Source organism: Gadus macrocephalus, chromosome 2 (genome assembly GCF_031168955.1).
Source record: "Gadus macrocephalus chromosome 2, ASM3116895v1".
In the NCBI taxonomy this organism is placed as follows: Eukaryota; Metazoa; Chordata; class Actinopteri; order Gadiformes; family Gadidae; genus Gadus; species Gadus macrocephalus.
In genome coordinates, this window is record NC_082383.1 from 2644255 (window position 1) to 2660896 (window position 16642).

The 16642-nt window shown below is 44.0% G+C and overlaps 3 protein-coding genes and 2 long non-coding RNA genes across 8 annotated transcripts in view; 1 reads left to right on the forward strand and 4 right to left on the reverse strand.

Moving 5' to 3' along the window:
• The window catches only part of LOC132471572 (myosin regulatory light chain 2, skeletal muscle), a 261626-nt gene that overhangs the window by 54099 nt on the left and 190885 nt on the right, over positions 1 to 16642 (reverse strand). The gene's annotated exons all lie outside the window — the stretch shown is intronic.
• On the forward strand, positions 5256 to 8695 carry LOC132471687 (uncharacterized). 3 transcript variants are annotated; one of them, XR_009528894.1, is made up of 8 exons: positions 5256 to 6046; positions 6287 to 6388; positions 6714 to 6842; positions 7130 to 7210; positions 7307 to 7385; positions 7459 to 7575; positions 7875 to 7995; positions 8181 to 8695. It is a non-coding gene; the product is annotated as an uncharacterized LOC132471687 (long non-coding RNA). The 3 variants fall into 3 exon arrangements; XR_009528891.1 differs by having other exon boundaries at positions 6714 to 6819; XR_009528895.1 differs by having other exon boundaries at positions 6714 to 6819; positions 7492 to 7575.
• LOC132471711 (uncharacterized) lies at positions 6731 to 7615 on the reverse strand. Of its 2 annotated transcripts, XR_009528901.1 has the most exons (4): positions 7478 to 7615; positions 7304 to 7370; positions 7094 to 7183; positions 6731 to 6796 (listed from the first exon to the last, which is right to left on the reverse strand). It is a non-coding gene; the product is annotated as an uncharacterized LOC132471711 (long non-coding RNA). The 2 variants fall into 2 exon arrangements; XR_009528899.1 differs by lacking the exon at positions 6731 to 6796 and having other exon boundaries at positions 7037 to 7183.
• On the reverse strand, positions 11351 to 13038 carry LOC132471587 (cytochrome c oxidase subunit 6A, mitochondrial-like). The gene is made up of 4 exons (XM_060070759.1): positions 12910 to 13038; positions 12447 to 12525; positions 11970 to 12112; positions 11351 to 11576 (listed from the first exon to the last, which is right to left on the reverse strand). The coding sequence occupies exons 2-4, from the start codon at positions 12523 to 12525 to the stop codon at positions 11487 to 11489; spliced, it is 312 nt and encodes a 103-aa protein (XP_059926742.1). The 5' UTR covers positions 12910 to 13038; the 3' UTR covers positions 11351 to 11486.
• LOC132471623 (cytochrome c oxidase subunit 6A, mitochondrial-like) lies at positions 13504 to 15225 on the reverse strand. The gene is made up of 4 exons (XM_060070818.1): positions 15065 to 15225; positions 14600 to 14678; positions 14123 to 14265; positions 13504 to 13729 (listed from the first exon to the last, which is right to left on the reverse strand). The coding sequence occupies exons 2-4, from the start codon at positions 14676 to 14678 to the stop codon at positions 13640 to 13642; spliced, it is 312 nt and encodes a 103-aa protein (XP_059926801.1). The 5' UTR covers positions 15065 to 15225; the 3' UTR covers positions 13504 to 13639.

A 16642-nucleotide genomic window follows, 5' to 3' on the forward strand; every position in this document is an offset into this window, starting at 1 on the left:
CTCCAAACCGAGCGGCTCGGACAAGACCCGGCCGGGACCCAAGCACGCCCGGCGCTCGCTGAGGCCGGCCCCCCCGGACCCCTCGGCCCCGTCGTGGCCGCCGGCCGGCAGCGAAGGCCGCGCCCTGTGGGCCCTCCTCCCGCAGGCGTACCGCTTCGCCCAGCGCTACAGCTACCCCGCGCTGGGCCGGGCCTGCCTCTCAGTGCTCCTGGGGGGGCCGAGGGGTCCCAGGGCCCAGCCCCGCCCCGCCACCGGCTCCTCCTCCTCCTCCTCCTCCTCCTCTTCTTCTTCTTCCTCTTCCTCCTCTTCCTCCTCCTCTTCATCCCTGGGCCCGGGAGACTGCCTGGGGAGGCTGGCCCTTGAGGCGGACTGCCCCGGGACCCTGAAGCAGGACTTGCTGGACCTGGTGACGTTGGCGCTGAGCTAAAGGGGGATGGGGGAGGGGGGATGGGGGAGGGGGGGTGCGGGGGGGGAGTGCATGAGTTGGGGGGGGGGGGGGGGGGGGGGGGGGGGGTCTCATCACCGGAGAGAGGTTTGTGTCAAAGGAGGAGTTTACGGTGTTGCTTTTGGGATAAAGTGTCACGAATAATTTCACAAGACAAAGTCGCTCACGCTGAACATTTAAAGATGCAATGAATTTACGGCCTCGTCGTTTTTGCTTTTTTATAATTTTGAAATTGTGTTTTTGTTTTAGAGTTTATGAGAATCTACGAAGGCTGCCCTGACCTCACCCCTACGAGGTGATACACACTGATTTGTTAATTTGCCATTGCTTGTGCCATTAACATCTGTGTTGTATATTTTTTGTATATTATTATTTGTATATTATTTAAAAAACCGAATGAATGTTTTCCAGTTATTCGAAGAGAAGAGATTGTCGGGGTCGCTCTAGTTGCCTTTTTTGTTTATTTTTGTAAATAGAGATAAAGCCGAATATATAGATATGCAGTACACGTACCCGTCAGATGTATGGCACCTAATAAATATGGTCTAAACTCGCCTCGCTCTCTCTCGCTGCTTTTAATTTTGTCTTGATGGGAGGACGAAATATGGCAACCACTTCAACGACTCCTTCAAAGTAAAAGTCCCTAAAATAGCCTTTCATGTCCCAATTTAATATTGTGGATTGAGCTTAATTAGTATTTCCTACGGAAAAAGATTAGTGCCACATGTGATTTTTTTTAATCATTTATTTTTCTGACTTTAATTTCAGAATTCTGACTTCAAGGTGAATTTTTTTTTTTTTTACAATACCTAAACCTCTTCCAAAATGTCCCATCTGCAGCAACACTTTCTTTAAATGTTACTTTATTTCATATTCAATGTTCTCCAAAAAACAAATGGACTCCAAGTACAGATCACCATTCAGGACAGGAGAAGTCAATTCTCGATTGAGTCAGTTTGAACGGACGAAAGCGCAACACAAAAGAGTAATGTCTCGCTGCAGCCTGTAGGACATGGACATCCAACGTCCTAGTGCTGTCACGTGACGACAAGATGGCGGACGCGGTGAGACTCCTGTGTCCCTAGTCGAATAGTCAAATCTCCTATCCTTTACCTAACCTTTGTGGAAAACGTCATCGGGTCAAGGAGAGATGAAAATGTGCTTCCTTTCTAACATAGGAAAAGACAGCGCTGTTTAAAATGAATTCGACTCCACTTTTCAGTATTACTGACGTCTAGCGTTTCTATGGTGGAACTACAGTTTTCCGAAGTTGGTCTACAACAGGGGTTCTCAAAGTTTTGTTTTTTTCGATGACTCCAGTTTAACCAGTGAATGAGTCTCTGGTCTCTTGAAAAGAGACCAGATGAAAGCTTCTTCCTTCTCACTGAAAGCTTCTTCCTTCTCACTCTCACACACACAAACACACTCACTCGCGCACACAGTAAGGTGAATTGAATGAAAACTTTTCGTTTTGAAGTTTGAATCTAAATCAGTCAAATCAGACCCATCCCATTAATTAAAATGAGGGAGGTCATTTAAGATCAAACACAGAGCTGTAATAGCCTCTCACTGTTACCAAGAAGACCACAGGGTGCCGAACCGGCATTGAGTTTTACTAATTAGCTCACATGCCCAAGCTCGCCTGCCAGGTGGTTTTCTTAATTAGTTAATTGGTTGCTTCTGGTGCGTTTCACTTAAAAGGGAACTGGACAGTACATTTATTTGTACTGTTTTGCTGAGGTCTGTTGTGACTTATTTAACATCTCTTCCAGTTTCACAGGTTAAAGTCTTTTTGAAGTAAAGAGGAGCATCTCATCTGAACCTGATGTGAGTAGAATGTGTGGCAAAGCACAACTGACGTGACTTGTATGTTGAATATAAATCACTGATAATGTGTGAAGGAAATGGTTTAACTCATTTGAAATTTGGACCATGAGTAAACTGTTCCTTCCTTCAAAGGTCTATCATGGATGTTTAACTGCTGTTCTGTGAGTATCCCAACTTATCCTTGAAGCATAACTGCAAACTGTAAGTCATTAATTTCTCATTACTCTTGGGCACATTGCTGTATTTTGGCTTCCTGGTGAGTTAACCTGTTACCTGAAGGTTGATCTGAGTATTAAGGATGTTTTATTGGTTCATGGGTTACTTAGGTGTTTGGTTTATGTTGGTTTTAATGATTTGTTAAAATGGTTACAGGCTCCAAGTTATTGTTGTAAGCTGGAGTAATGGGTTGGGTTCTGATGTCTTCAGTCTTTCATTCTACTCTGCTCTGCATCTTCATCCAATGAGTGTTTCTTTACTGATGAGGCTGTGGTCTGAGTGAGCAGAGGTACATACTGGGATACAGAGCTGTCTGAAGTCTACAGGTCTGTAGACACGCCCCCTCAGGGGAAACCAAGTGTTTGAGAAACTGTGGTGACGTCAGTTACATGGACTGGAATGTTCTTAAAGATGGAGACAGGGATTCAGAAAGAGAAACACCAGGGGGAGATGAGGGGGCTCCTCATCTCAACGACTAAAACACAACTTCAGTCTGACACAGAGAATCATGGAACACATTCAACAGTCCCCTCCAGGCATCGTGACTCCTCGAACAGTTTCATTTCCAAGAAGGTCTTATTTGGGGCCATCCCCATATGGATCCTGCTCCTCAAGAGCCACCCCCCTCCACTGGGTGGTCTTCTGAACAGATGACCTCCTTCCTGTCCTCAGGCTGACTAAAGCTGCATCGTTTGCATCTGTGAAGGCCCCTCTTTCAGGAAACCACTGGACTACAAAGACATGACTTCAGAGATGTTGAATCAACCTAGGACACATTTTGAAGACGCCAAGCATAATTCATCACCAATGTGGGACGCCACTGAAGAATGTTGTACATAATTTACGTCTCTTGAGACATTGGTTGTTCTGTTATGGGTGCCCTGACCCTGCATGATTGTTTGGCCTTTCATGGCTCAGTGGTGTGTGTTTGGGTTTGACATGAGATGGAAGTGTGTGTGTGTGTGTGTGTGTGTCACACCTGGCATGGGGTTCTACGTGCCTGTCCTGGGTTCTATGTGTGTGTCCGGCTTGCTTTGACAGTGATAATGTTCATACGGGGGTCTGTGTGATTGGCTTGGGATATTGGAATGGTTAACTAAATCATACCTGATGGACGGCCACACGTTTACCTAAGGGCCTCCAGTAGACATGAAGAGCCCTGAGCGATGCTCCGGAGCGAGATCCAACACACTCGGCAGGAAGGAGAGTGTCCAACTCAAGTGTCAAAGGATGCAAGCGGCGTGTTCAGATCAGTGACTTCAAACTAGGACCACACCAATCAGGATCAATGGAGGATGGACACCAAAAGGAATTCCACAAGTCTGACGTTGGAAAGGGACCTAAATGGATATTCAAGATGACCTTCAGACCTGAAATGAGACGGCTCCTCCTACCTGGCTGGATTGATGGAGAGCCCTGTGGATCTTGTCTTGCTCTCAGTTGTACGTCTTCTCAGGCTGAACTGTATTTGTTTCGGACAGGACCAGCTGAACGATTGGTTCCCTTAAATGAGAACCAATCCGGGAACTCCAGCTAGTGCGCTCTTCGAGCTGAAGTTGTGCTCTTCAGCTGAGGAGGTAAGGAAACCTTCACTGGGGCTTCAAGGTGTAAAGAGGAGAATGTTTCAAGTGTTCCATGGTAATCTGATGAAGACCATTGTTGTGTTCCACTGGCTGAGAGGAAGAACCCACACATCTTCCTCTTGGCCTTTCTCCTCTGAGAATCCTGGCGCCATCTTGAAGGATATTCCAGCTCATGTAACTGATGTCACAACAGATTCTCAAACACTTGGTTTCTCCTGAGGGGCATGTCTATGGAACTGAAGACTTCAGACAGCACTGTATCCCAGCATGCATCTCTGCTCACTCAGACCACACCCCCATGAGTAGGATGCAACACTCTAGTGATGGAGATGTAGAGTTTTATAAGTAACGAGGGAGCAGACTAAGGTGATTAGAATGGAATGTCAAGTCTGTAAATCTTTAAACCATGAAGATGGTTGGATAGTTCAGGAATATGGCTTATTTTTATTATGGGCAGTCCTTTCACTCAGATGCCCACTTCTCACTGGAGCTGTACATGTGTTGGCTGGCTGGCATGATTTGCTGTTGGTGATGAGGCGGTCAGGGTGACGTTGCAGTGCTATGGTCGGCTCTCTGTGAGGTTAACGTTTAGATTTGCTGTATGGTTTGTACCCTGAATAATCTAGATAATTGTAAAATGTAGACAGTTTTGTATTGAATGATTCCAGGATTTTAGGTTTAAAGTTGTTGGTAGACGTACATGGTAGTTTGGTTCTTTGTATGGTTTTGAGTGATATAACTTATACACACTGGGTGCATAATAATGTAAAGGTACACTGAATAGTATTAATGACCAACAGCAACAAACGGATCTCCTCAAGGTAAGTCTGTTGGCTGTATTTTAATGAAGACCATCGCTGGACTTCAGGATCTTCCTCCGTTCAGCTCAAGGTGAGGCGCTGGTTATGTTTTTTCTTTGGTTGGTTCCGGCCGGAATGTTCGGATTCCAGTCGGACGGTTTGTGCTTCCCGCCGTGGAAGCTTCTGAGTGCGATCACTTGATTTACCGTATTTTCCGCACTATAAGGCGCACCGGAGTATAAACCGCAGCAGCTAAATTGAATGATGTTTACATGTATAAGCCACACTGGAGCCCGCCGCTTAAAAATCCATAGATTTAGGAGGTCCCCTAGTGGACGTTAGCTATAAAATTCAAAAATTAGCCGCACGTTTATATAAGCAAAATGGGGAAAAAAGGCGCGGCTTATAGTCCGAAAATTACGGTAGTCCTAATGGTTAGCGTAGAATGTTGTAGTCTTGACAACCAGTTAGTTGGACGGGAGTCCCCTGAGGGAATCTGGTGGAACGTTCTGGATTCTATTTGCGTAACCTCGAGCCGTTGCCAACGGAAACTATTTTTCAGTCGGTTTCCATTGGGAATTGTTGCCCCTATTTTAAACAACTAAAGTTTGATATTAAATACATACTGACACGTACGTCATACAATATGTTGATCATTTCCGATGGTTGCGCCGCACTCTTAACCACGATGACGTTGCGGGACTCTCACTGCGTACAAAACAGCGTTCTACTTGCGGGCCCATTTTTGACATCAAGGAAGACTTAAAATCATTTCAAGATGGAAGATAATTTGACATTTCTTCAACGGAACCCAGCACCTGAATATGGCTGAGTATATTAAATTTAATATTGATACTGCTTAGTGTTCTTTGTTACTTCAGCTTTTGTACGTTCTAAATATCTGCCGTCATTCATTGCCACAGAAGTTAAACCCTACCCAATGGAATGACGTTAAACAACGACTTTGATGCAGAGTTAACGACTGGATAATATAAAAGCTAAAATAATGGCTGTCATTCCCACATGTTATAGTAGAAGATACTCTAGAACTGTACATGGTTAAAAAGGTATCATGTAGTTTGTCCCAAGGTGTCTGCCTCCTCACCCAGAGCCAGACCTCCACCTCCTCACCCAGAGCCAGACCTCCACCTCCTGTCAGAAGTCCTCCAGAACAGGTCAGTGCTCTGTGTGAGTAGAGTCTTCTCAGGTCAGTTTCAATGCATGGCCTGAACCACTTCTTTAATCTTGTGGACTGCTCTGTCTTCATTCCCAAAAACGGGATGCTCATGTCTGGTCTCAAGTCTTTTCTGGCCTTAAGTTATAAAATAATAGTTCAATTAATTGTGTAACTTGGTTTCGGTTGAGTCAAATAAGTTTATTGTTGGGCAAATGCTGATATAAACCTTCTGCTGTAGCTGAAAGGCGAGGCTGAGAGGCTGGGGTCCGGAGGCTTGTGGTGCCAGGGTGGACCGGAGACTGAGGCTGGAGACCAGGGGCCTGCAGCACCGGACCAGAGGGTAACCATCACCAAGCTCATCTGAAACACTAAAATCCACGGTAGTTTAGGTCTGGTTTTGATCACCTTATGACTTTATATCTGTGCCAAGCTGTGATTTTAGTTAATTCATACGGGGGTTATGCAAGAGTCATATGAGCCATTAATGTTACTAGTGCTCCTACGACCGTAGTGGATGAATTGCTGAACGCGACAAACTGCAGACGTTGTCTAATTTAAGTGTTTAAATTTGTCTTCCATTTTACAAGTGAACCTCAGATGCAGGAGGTGGGGTGTATTGCGTCCCCAGGTGATTTACTGCTGAGACCAACTGTGTTTGTAACCAGACCAGGAATCCATGGCTGAAGGCGCTGATGGAGGAGCTGTGCTGAAGGCCCTGGGCTGGTGGAGGAGCTGGTGGAGGGCCTGCCTGGGGAATGACGTGTATCGTGGGTTAGATGGAGCCTGACTCTGAAGTGATCATCACACTCACTGCCACTTCTAATAATAATATAATACATTTAATTTAGAGGCGCCTTTCAAGACACCCAAGGTCACCTTACAGAGCATATAGTCATCATAAATCGTTAAAAAAAAAAAATACAAATTGTGGAAACATAATAAATAAAAAAAATAAAATAATAAAATAAAAAAGAATACTAGTAGAATACTGCTACCACAAACTACCGGCGTTTGTACCCTATATACCAGACGACATCTGTTTTACCACATGTTGAAGCAAGACTTCCGCTGTTTGTTCCAGACCAGGACTCTGTCTGAGGAGAGCTGCTGGAGGAGCTGAGACGCTGGAGGACGACTAGGAATCGACCAACAAGGATTCCTTGTAAGTTTGTATTTACTTACATGGTTGACTTAAAGGGCAAAATACAGCTGTTACTTTGACATGCGTTAACCAACTACCGCTGTGTTTTCTTACTAGAACGTGTTTCTGGAGCGGAGGCAAGCTGGTAGGGGAGCCGTGAATCTGGAGGATGACCATCACTCTACCAACAAGGGTTGTAAGTTTGTATTAACCAAACAAAGTGGAAATAAAGGGCTTAAAAATAAGACAAACTACACGTTTGTTACCAGACTTTAGGGCCAGACTCACGCTGTTTGTTCCAGACCAGGACACTGGCTGAGGAGAGCTGATGGAGGAGCCAAGACTCGAGCCAAGAGGACGACATCACTCCACCAACCAGGATCCTCGTAAGTTTGCCTAAAATAAACAGAGTGGACTTGTTGTAACGCAGGATTAGTTTGTCCAGTACAAGTTACAGCATACTATTGTGGTTGTTTACCAGACAAACTACAGCTGCTACTTTGTTACGCACCATTAGAGCCCAACTACTCCTGTGTTTGTTACCTTGCATTAGAGTCAAACTACTACTGTGTTTGTTACCTGATATTAGAGCCCAACTACTACTGCGTTTGTTACCTTTTCATTAGAGACAAACCACTGCTGTGTTTGTTACCTTACATTAGAGACAAATTAAGTTTGTAACCAGACCAGGAATCTGGAGGACTGATGGAGAAGCCGGACATCTGGAAGGCAAATCCTGAGGACCAACAGGACTCTACCATCAAGGATTCCTCATAAATTTGCATTATCTGGACATAGTGGACCAGGTAGGGGGTTGGGGGTTAAACTCTCAAACCAATGGTGCCGGGTTGAAGTCCTCAGAATACAGTGATGCGTCCTTGAGCAAGGCGCCCTAAAGCCTGCCTGCTCCTTAATAACTTATCTTTGGTTCAGATAATGTTGCATCTTTTGAATATTGAACCTAATCAATGTCCTTGTTTGGTCCGGGCAGACACACCTGAGCTGAACCTCACCTGATCCTGATATCCTGCTGGTCCCGTCTCCTCAGTTCATCTGAGCCTCGTCCTCCAGAAGACCTGCTGAGCTCAGCAGTCTGAGGCTGATGGATCAATGACCTCCAGTGGGAGTGATCTTCTTGATCCCACATGTAACCGTGTGCTTCCACACGCCTTTCCCTCATGTCTGTCACTAACCTCACTACTTCACTACTTTCTACTGCTTCCTCTTTTCTTCCTTCTCTGTGGTTCGAACCTTTACACAGAAGGCGCGTCTTCCTGCCCTCAGAGGGTTCAGCGTTAGGGTTGAGAGTCAGGGTTTAGAGTCAGGGACAGAGCTGGTCAGGGAGGACTGCTTTTACACAAACCTCTTCACTTGCTTTCGGAATGGTGGTGACATTTTGAAAAGATTCATTTGGGAAAATGTTTTCCTCTGCTTTCCTTTACAAAATTGTATTAAACTTCTGTCAAGTGTTTTTGTTTATATATTAAAATCCCACATTGACTTCTACATGTTTGGTGCGGTTCATTTAATTGTCCTTTAACTTGGTTAATGTCAAGCTAAAGTCCTGCAATACATTTAATTTACATGATTGTTATTCAGCAATGTTCACATAATCGATTTTGTAAAAACATGAAACCTCCATATTACTACTAAATTCAAGCCTATTCATGTGTTTAACAATGTACATACTGCCCCGCAGGCCATTCTCTGCTACTACACACGTTCAATCCACCAACCCGTCTCACATCAATGTACTATAGCTAACGACGTCTGAGCTAAATATTAACCACCTGGAACTTGGTTTCCTGGAGCTCGGAGGACTGCAGGACGCGTGTTTACCTGGTCGATTAGGCCCTGAACGCAGACCCTGAACCCAGACATCCTAAACACAGACCCTGTGTTTAATTAGCCCCGAATATAGTTTTTGGGTTAAAAAAATAAATAAAAGTAAAAATATTTATAAGTACTAGTCTAGAAAGTCCTTCTGGCAAGAGAATAAACAGTTTAAAAACATAACCTTTTTACCAACTAAAGTGAATTAACCTATTTTATCCCCAGTCAGATGTGTGTGTGTGTGTGTAAAGTCTGTCTCACTTGTATTAATTTTACTCTGAAATAACTTGAACGGTAATTTAGACATTTGGGGATAAGCAGCACGGCGAACAGAACACCGACGCGAAGCGGAGGTGTCTTGCTTCGCCCTGTAGGGGGTCATTTTCCCAATAATGACCGCCGACGTTCTAGTCATTATCCCGTTTATTACAAAGCTACTTGCCAGAACGAAAAAATAACTTCATACGGTGTGTCTTTTTACAATTACCATTCGTAGTTTTGATCAGCAGAGAAATAGTCCTCCAAAAACGTTGACGTCGCCTAGCAACCGAATACGTTTGGATTGATAAATTACAGGACTACTTTGCGGAGTGATACCAAAGACGTGAATCAGAGGCAAAAAATCCACTTTCCTTGACAGCGTCAAGGAAAATTCTCGAAAAATATTTCACCGCCGGAAGACCCATGCAAGTGAACAGAGCGTTCCACAGCATTGAGAAGAGCAGTGTTATAAAGATATACAGTACATACACATAGCTTTCAGATGTATGGCACCGAATAAATATGGTCTAAACTAACTCACTTCTCTCTCTCTCTCTCTCTCTCGCTGCTTCTGCTGGCATGATGCGACGACGAAATCATGGCGACCACTTGAATGACTACACTTGAAGTACAAGTCCCTAAAATAGTCAGAGGTGTCTCAATTTAATATTGTTGATTGAGCGTAATTAGTATTTTCTACCTAAAATGATTAGGGCCATATTTTTTTAAGTCCGATTTCTTACTTTAAAGTCAGAATAAAAAGAGTTCTGATTTTAAAATCAGCATTCTGAGATTAAACTCAGAATCCTGACTTTAATCTCAGAAATCTGACTTTAATCTCAGAATTTAAAAGATCTTTTTTTTTTGCACGGGCCCCCTTGAGTGTTTTCGGCCTTGAGAAGAAACCTTTGCTCCACTAATGCTGTCATACTTGCATTAAACAATCTTGTTATTTTCTATCTATAGCAGGTCTATCCCCCTCAAAAATGGGACTTTTGTTTTGTTGATCAGTGGCTGACCTGACCCTCCTTCTTGGCCTGAATGAGCCGCGGCGGCGAACACCCGGCGGGCGGCCACGGCAGTGGGAGACAGCGCCATCTGGTGGAGCAGTCAGGTAAAGCACGTAACGACAACATGGTATTTACGCATGACAATAAACAAACAGAATTTATAGGCCTAAATGTATATTGGGTTGAGTGTTAAACCACATGTTACCACACCATATATGTTTAGACTAATAACTTTTGGTTAATGTCTGTCATTCTGTGTCACATAATCCATGCATAGACTAAACACATTTAATCTATACACTATAAGTAATTGTGAGATAGGGATGTATAGCCTGATGTTGTCCAATTCCAAGGGAAAGAGAGGTCGAAAAGGTCAGGCCTATAGTCCGGCCTATACTACTACATATCCACAGCAATACGAAAAAAAACATGAAAGTAACAAGTAAACATTTAGAAATCAGACAAATCAAACCTTTGCCTGGCTCCAATTCTCTTGATCCCTCCTGTGCGTCTTTGTTAAATCCTTAGTTTGATTAACTTCTCTCTCTCTCTCTCTCTCTCTCTCTCTCTCTCTCTCTCTCTCTCTCGCTGCTTCTGGTGTCATGATGCGACGACGAAACCATGGCGACCACTTGAATGACTACACTTGAAGTACAAGTCCCTAAAATAGTCAGAGGTGTCTCAATTTAATATTGTTGATTGAGCGTAATTAGTATTTTCTACCTAAAATGATTAGGGCCATATTTTTTTAAGTCCGATTTCTTACTTTAAAGTCAGAATAAAAAGAGTTCTGACTTTAAAATCAGCATTCTGAGATTAAACTCAGAATCCTGACTTTAATCTCAGAAATCGGACTTTAATATCAGAATTTAAAAGATCTTTTTTTTTTTTTTGGAGTACTGACTTTAATCCCAGAACTCTGAAAAGAAAATAACAATTGCCCTTTATTCTCTTCCTTAATTTCCCATGTGTTCAGCAACACATGTTTAACAGCAATTCCCATTACATATTGAATTTACTCCGAAACCGCCCGAAACAAATGGACTCAAAGTACAGATCACCATTCAGGAGAAGTTTATTCTCAAATTGATCCCGGAGTCAGCATGAACGGACGAAAGCGCTACACAAATAGGAGTTGTGTAGCGTGAGGAGACTGGAGGGAATGAACGCACACAGGAGCGCTGGATGTGGTCCTAGTGGTGGGGGCTTTCGTATCCGTCCGGGAGAGCGTTGGTGTGGGGGTTGTGGAACAGGGAGTGGTTTCCGTCCCCCCAGGGGAATCTCTGGAGGAACAGTGTGGACGTGTTAGCTCATCGTTAGCATCCAATAGAAAGGCTGTGCATTAAAGCGCGTTTCTTCAGATGTTTGAGTAGGGGTGGGGCAAAATATCGACTTCAACGGACGTTAAACCAAAGACGAGTAACTGAAAAACTCCGTTTGGCCTTGAATAAAGACCGAAATACAGTGCTTTACCTTTTCCGAGTAATTTTGTATTCATCGTTAGACATATATTCTCAATGTATCGTTATGGTTTTGTCTGACAATATTTGGATGAAAGCAGAATAGCTTCATCGCGATATTATCTGTATCATGTATCGTGAGGTATCCTGTGATTCGCACCCCTACGTTAAAGGTGTACAGTGAGCCGTCACAGCCCATTAGTCCACACCACTGACCTTGGTTCTCAGCTGGAGGTGGGCATAGGGCACAAACTCTGGCGCGTCGTGCGAGTGGGCGTGCATCTTCAGGTACGCGTTGGCCATACAGACGGCGACGCCAGGCATCGCCACCACAAAGCTGAGGATCTTCCACGTCCTCGCTGTTGGAGGCCAGAAGCACACTGATGGTGAATATTATACTTTTTTTCAAACTTTTTTTTTTTTTCAAACTTCAGGTTTGTAATGTATAATGGGCTTCACACAAAAGTCACGTTACAGACACTAGTTAATAGCTGCCATTTCGGGACCATTCATTAAGGAGTCATTGCATTGATTTTTTTGCACGGGCCCCCTTGAGTGTTTTCGGCCTTGAGAAGAAACCTTTGCTCCACTAATGCTGTCATACTTGCATTAAACAATCTTTTTTATTTTCTATCTATAGCAGGTCTATCCCCCTCAAAAATGGGACTTTTGTTTTGTTGATCAGTGGCTGACCTGACCCTCCTTCTTGGCCTGAATGAGCCGCGGCGGCGAACACCCGGCGGGCGGCCACGGCAGTGGGAGACAGCGCCATCTGGTGGAGCAGTCAGGTAAAGCACGTAACGACAACATGGTATTTACGCATGACAATAAACAAACAGAATTTATAGGCCTAAATGTATATTGGGTTGAGTGTTAAACCACATGTTACCACACCATATATGTTTAGACTAATAACTTTTGGTTAATGTCTGTCATTCTGTGTCACATAATCCATGCATAGACTAAACACATTTAATCTATACACTATAAGTAATTGTGAGATAGGGATGTATAGCCTGATGTTGTCCAATTCCAAGGGAAAGAGAGGTCGAAAAGGTCAGGCCTATAGTCCGGCCTATACTACTACATATCCACAGCAATACGAAAAAAAACATGAAAGTAACAAGTAAACATTTAGAAATCAGACAAATCAAACCTTTGCCTGGCTCCAATTCTCTTGATCCCTCCTGTGCGTCTTTGTTAAATCCTTAGTTTGATTAACTTCTCTCTCTCTCTCTCTCTCTCTCTCTCTCTCTCTCTCTCTCTCTCTCTCTCTCTCGCTGCTTCTGGTGTCATGATGCGACGACGAAACCATGGCGACCACTTGAATGACTACACTTGAAGTACAAGTCCCTAAAATAGTCAGAGGTGTCTCAATTTAATATTGTTGATTGAGCGTAATTAGTATTTTCTACCTAAAATGATTAGGGACATATTTTTTTAAGTCCGATTTCTTACTTTAAAGTCAGAATAAAAAGAGTTCTGACTTTAAAATCAGCATTCTGAGATTAAACTCAGAATCCTGACTTTAATCTCAGAAATCGGACTTTAATATCAGAATTTAAAAGATCTTTTTTGTTTTTTTTGGAGTACTGACTTTAATCCCAGAACTCTGAAAAGAAAATAACAATTGCCCTTTATTCTCTTCCTTAATTTCCCATGTGTTCAGCAACACATGTTTAACAGCAATTCCCATTACATATTGAATTTACTCCGGAACCGCCCGAAACAAATGGACTCAAAGTACAGATCACCATTCAGGAGAAGTTTATTCTCAAATTGATCCCGGAGTCAGCATGAACGGACGAAAGCGCTACACAAATAGGAGTTGTGTAGCGTGAGGAGACTGGAGGGAATGAACGCACACAGGAGCGCTGGATGTGGTCCTAGTGGTGGGGGCTTTCGTATCCGTCCGGGAGAGCGTTGGTGTGGGGGTTGTGGAACAGGGAGTGGTTTCCGTCCCCCCAGGGGAATCTCTGGAGGAACAGTGTGGACGTGTTAGCTCATCGTTAGCATCCAATAGAAAGGCTGTGCATTAAAGCGCGTTTCTTCAGATGTTTGAGTAGGGGTGGGGCAATGTATCGACTTCAACGGACGTTAAACCAAAGACGAGTAACTGAAAAACTCAGTTTGGCCTTGAATAAAGACCGAAATACAGTGCTTTACCTTTTCCGAGTAATTTTGTATTCATCGTTAGACATATATTCTTAATGTATCGTTATGGTTTTGTCTGACAATATTTGGATGAAAGCAGAATAGCTTCATCGCGATATTATCTGTATCATGTATCGTGAGGTATCCTGTGATTCGCACCCCTACGTTAAAGGTGTACAGTGAGCCGTCACAGCCCATTAGTCCACACCACTGACCTTGGTTCTCAGCTGGAGGTGGGCATAGGGCACAAACTCTGGCGCGTCGTGCGAGTGGGCGTGCATCTTCAGGTACGCGTTGGCCATACAGACGGCGACGCCAGGCATCGCCACCACAAAGCTGAGGATCTTCCACGTCCTCGCTGTTGGAGGCCAGAAGCACACTGATGGTGAATATTATACTTTTTTTCAAACTTTATTTTTTTTTTCAAACTTCAGGTTTGTAATGTATAATGGGCTTCACACAAAAGTCACGTTACAGACACTAGTTAATAGCTGCCATTTCGGGACCATTCATTAAGGAGTCATTGCATTGATTTTTTTGCACGGGCCCCCTTGAGTGTTTTCGGCCTTGAGAAGAAACCTTTGCTCCACTAATGCTGTCATACTTGCATTAAACAATCTTGTTATTTTCTATCTATAGCAGGTCTATCCCCCTCAAAAATGGGACTTTTGTTTTGTTGATCAGTGGCTGACCTGACCCTCCTTCTTGGCCTGAATGAGCCGCGGCGGCGAACACCCGGCGGGCGGCCACGGCAGTGGGAGACAGCGCCATCTGGTGGAGCAGTCAGGTAAAGCACGTAACGACTCTTACAACATGGTATTTACGCATGACAATAAACAAACAGAATTTATAGGCCTAAATGTATATTGGGTTGAGTGTTAAACCACATGTTACCACACCATATATGTTTAGACTAATAACTTTTGGTTAATGTCTGTCATACTGTGTCACATAATCCATGCATAGACTAAACACATTTAATCTATACACTATAAGTAATTGTGAGATAGGGATGTATAGCCTGATGTTGTCCAATTCCAAGGGAAAGAGAGGTCGAAAAGGTCAGGCCTATAGTCCGGCCTATACTACTACATATCCACAGCAATACCAAAACATGAAAGTAACAAGTAAACATTTAGAAATCAGACAAATCAAACCTTTGCCTGGCTCCAATTCTCTTGATCCCTCCTTAGCGTCTTTGTTAAATCCTTAGTTTGATTAACTTCCGAATGTTTCTCTCTGCCTTGCTGTTTGTCTGTCCTTCAGTCTGTCCTGAGCTGACTGGACCTGTAGCTCCGCCTCGTCCTGATCTGACCCACAGCCAAGAAACACAAGTTTATATTTGGTAAAGAGCAGAGGCCGGCCAAATGGTTGGGAATACAAGAGGAAGGTTAGGGGGAGGTAGAGGTAGGGAGGGTTGGGATGTGTTGTTGTTGGTGGAAGGCCTTTTAGATATGTTCTCACTCTACTGAAGTCGAGTATTACAGAATATTATAATGTTAGGATTCATTACTGGTATTTATTTAAATGATCCAGTATAAACTGTTATTTGCCCATAAAAGGATTTGGTGGGTCTGACTGCCATGTGGGACAGCCATTCAGCAAAGCTGATCTGCCTTCTACTCGACTTGAGGCCCACATGGATCCAGTCCAAGGGAACCTGATGCAGCTATGAACACGCACACACACACACACACACACACACACACACACACACACACACACACACACACACACACACACACACACACACACACACACACACACACACAGAGATAAATCAACGCAGCATATATTAAAGTTGTCAGTTGGAAGCAGCAAGTGTTGAGTAATCGCTTTGGTTTAAATTAAACCCTAACGGACCTTTTAACTTCAGCTTAATAAATGGCACTGCGATACGATTGATATAAATTACACTTATTGCAGTCATTTATACAGTAGTAGTTTATAGTACCCAATATCACTCATTCAATGTTAATGTGTGTAACGGCAGAAGGTTATGCATCTTAAACTCAGAACGTTCGTGCTGCACAGGCCCGATATAATCAGCAGACGAAGTAGACACTCCCTCATGCACTCTGAGGCCCAATCCCATTTCTACCCCTTACCCCTCTCCCTTGTTTTGAAGGGGTAAGGGGGAAGGGGTAGAAATGGGATTTGGCCAAAGTCTTCAACGGGTCCTTCAATAGAATTTTGTCACTTTTTTCGGAAAGTTTAATGACTGACGCTCACTGTATTTGAACTGCATGTCCTGTCTGTCTGTCTGTCTGTCTGTCTGTCTGTCTGTCTGTCGTCCTCCGTCCACCCCCAGTTCAAACAGCAGGTATAGGAGCCAGGGCTGAAGTCACTCCAGCTTTTATCCCCCCGCGATAGTCAGCGTCAACGTCTGCACATCTCTGTGGGCTTTGGCAGAGAGCGCCACACACACACACACACACACACACACACACACACACACACACACACACACACACACACACACACACACACACACACACACACACACAGTCCAACGTATATATCCGCCCGCGGCCCGCCAGCGTCTGTGCTTTGTCCGGGCTTGCGGAAGACACAGTGGGACGACGTGTTGAGGTCAGAACACAAAACTCTTTTGCCTCATTTGACTTGTCTTTATATGTCAGCTAGACCGGAACGGTCTATGTCTACCTTTAGAGGGGGGGGGGGGGGGAGAACACCTGGAGGACAAGAGTTGGTCCAGTAATAAGGTCTTTGTC

What these genes read in the sequence shown, in the direction of transcription:
- LOC132471587 (XM_060070759.1), bottom strand. Translation starts at nt 12,525, where the DNA reads ATGGCGCTGTCTCCCACTGCCGTGGCCGCCCGCCGGGTGTTCGCCGCC. An exon ending in AGGCCAAGAAGGAGGGTCAG is followed by an intron (nt 12,113 to 12,446) that starts GTCAGCCACTGA and finishes GGCCTCCAACAG; the next exon opens with CGAGGACGTGGAAGATCCTC. An exon ending in ACCTCCAGCTGAGAACCAAG is followed by an intron (nt 11,577 to 11,969) that starts GTCAGTGGTGTG and finishes CTGTTCCTCCAG; the next exon opens with AGATTCCCCTGGGGGGACGG.
- LOC132471623 (XM_060070818.1), bottom strand. Translation starts at nt 14,678, where the DNA reads ATGGCGCTGTCTCCCACTGCCGTGGCCGCCCGCCGGGTGTTCGCCGCC. An exon ending in AGGCCAAGAAGGAGGGTCAG is followed by an intron (nt 14,266 to 14,599) that starts GTCAGCCACTGA and finishes GGCCTCCAACAG; the next exon opens with CGAGGACGTGGAAGATCCTC. An exon ending in ACCTCCAGCTGAGAACCAAG is followed by an intron (nt 13,730 to 14,122) that starts GTCAGTGGTGTG and finishes CTGTTCCTCCAG; the next exon opens with AGATTCCCCTGGGGGGACGG.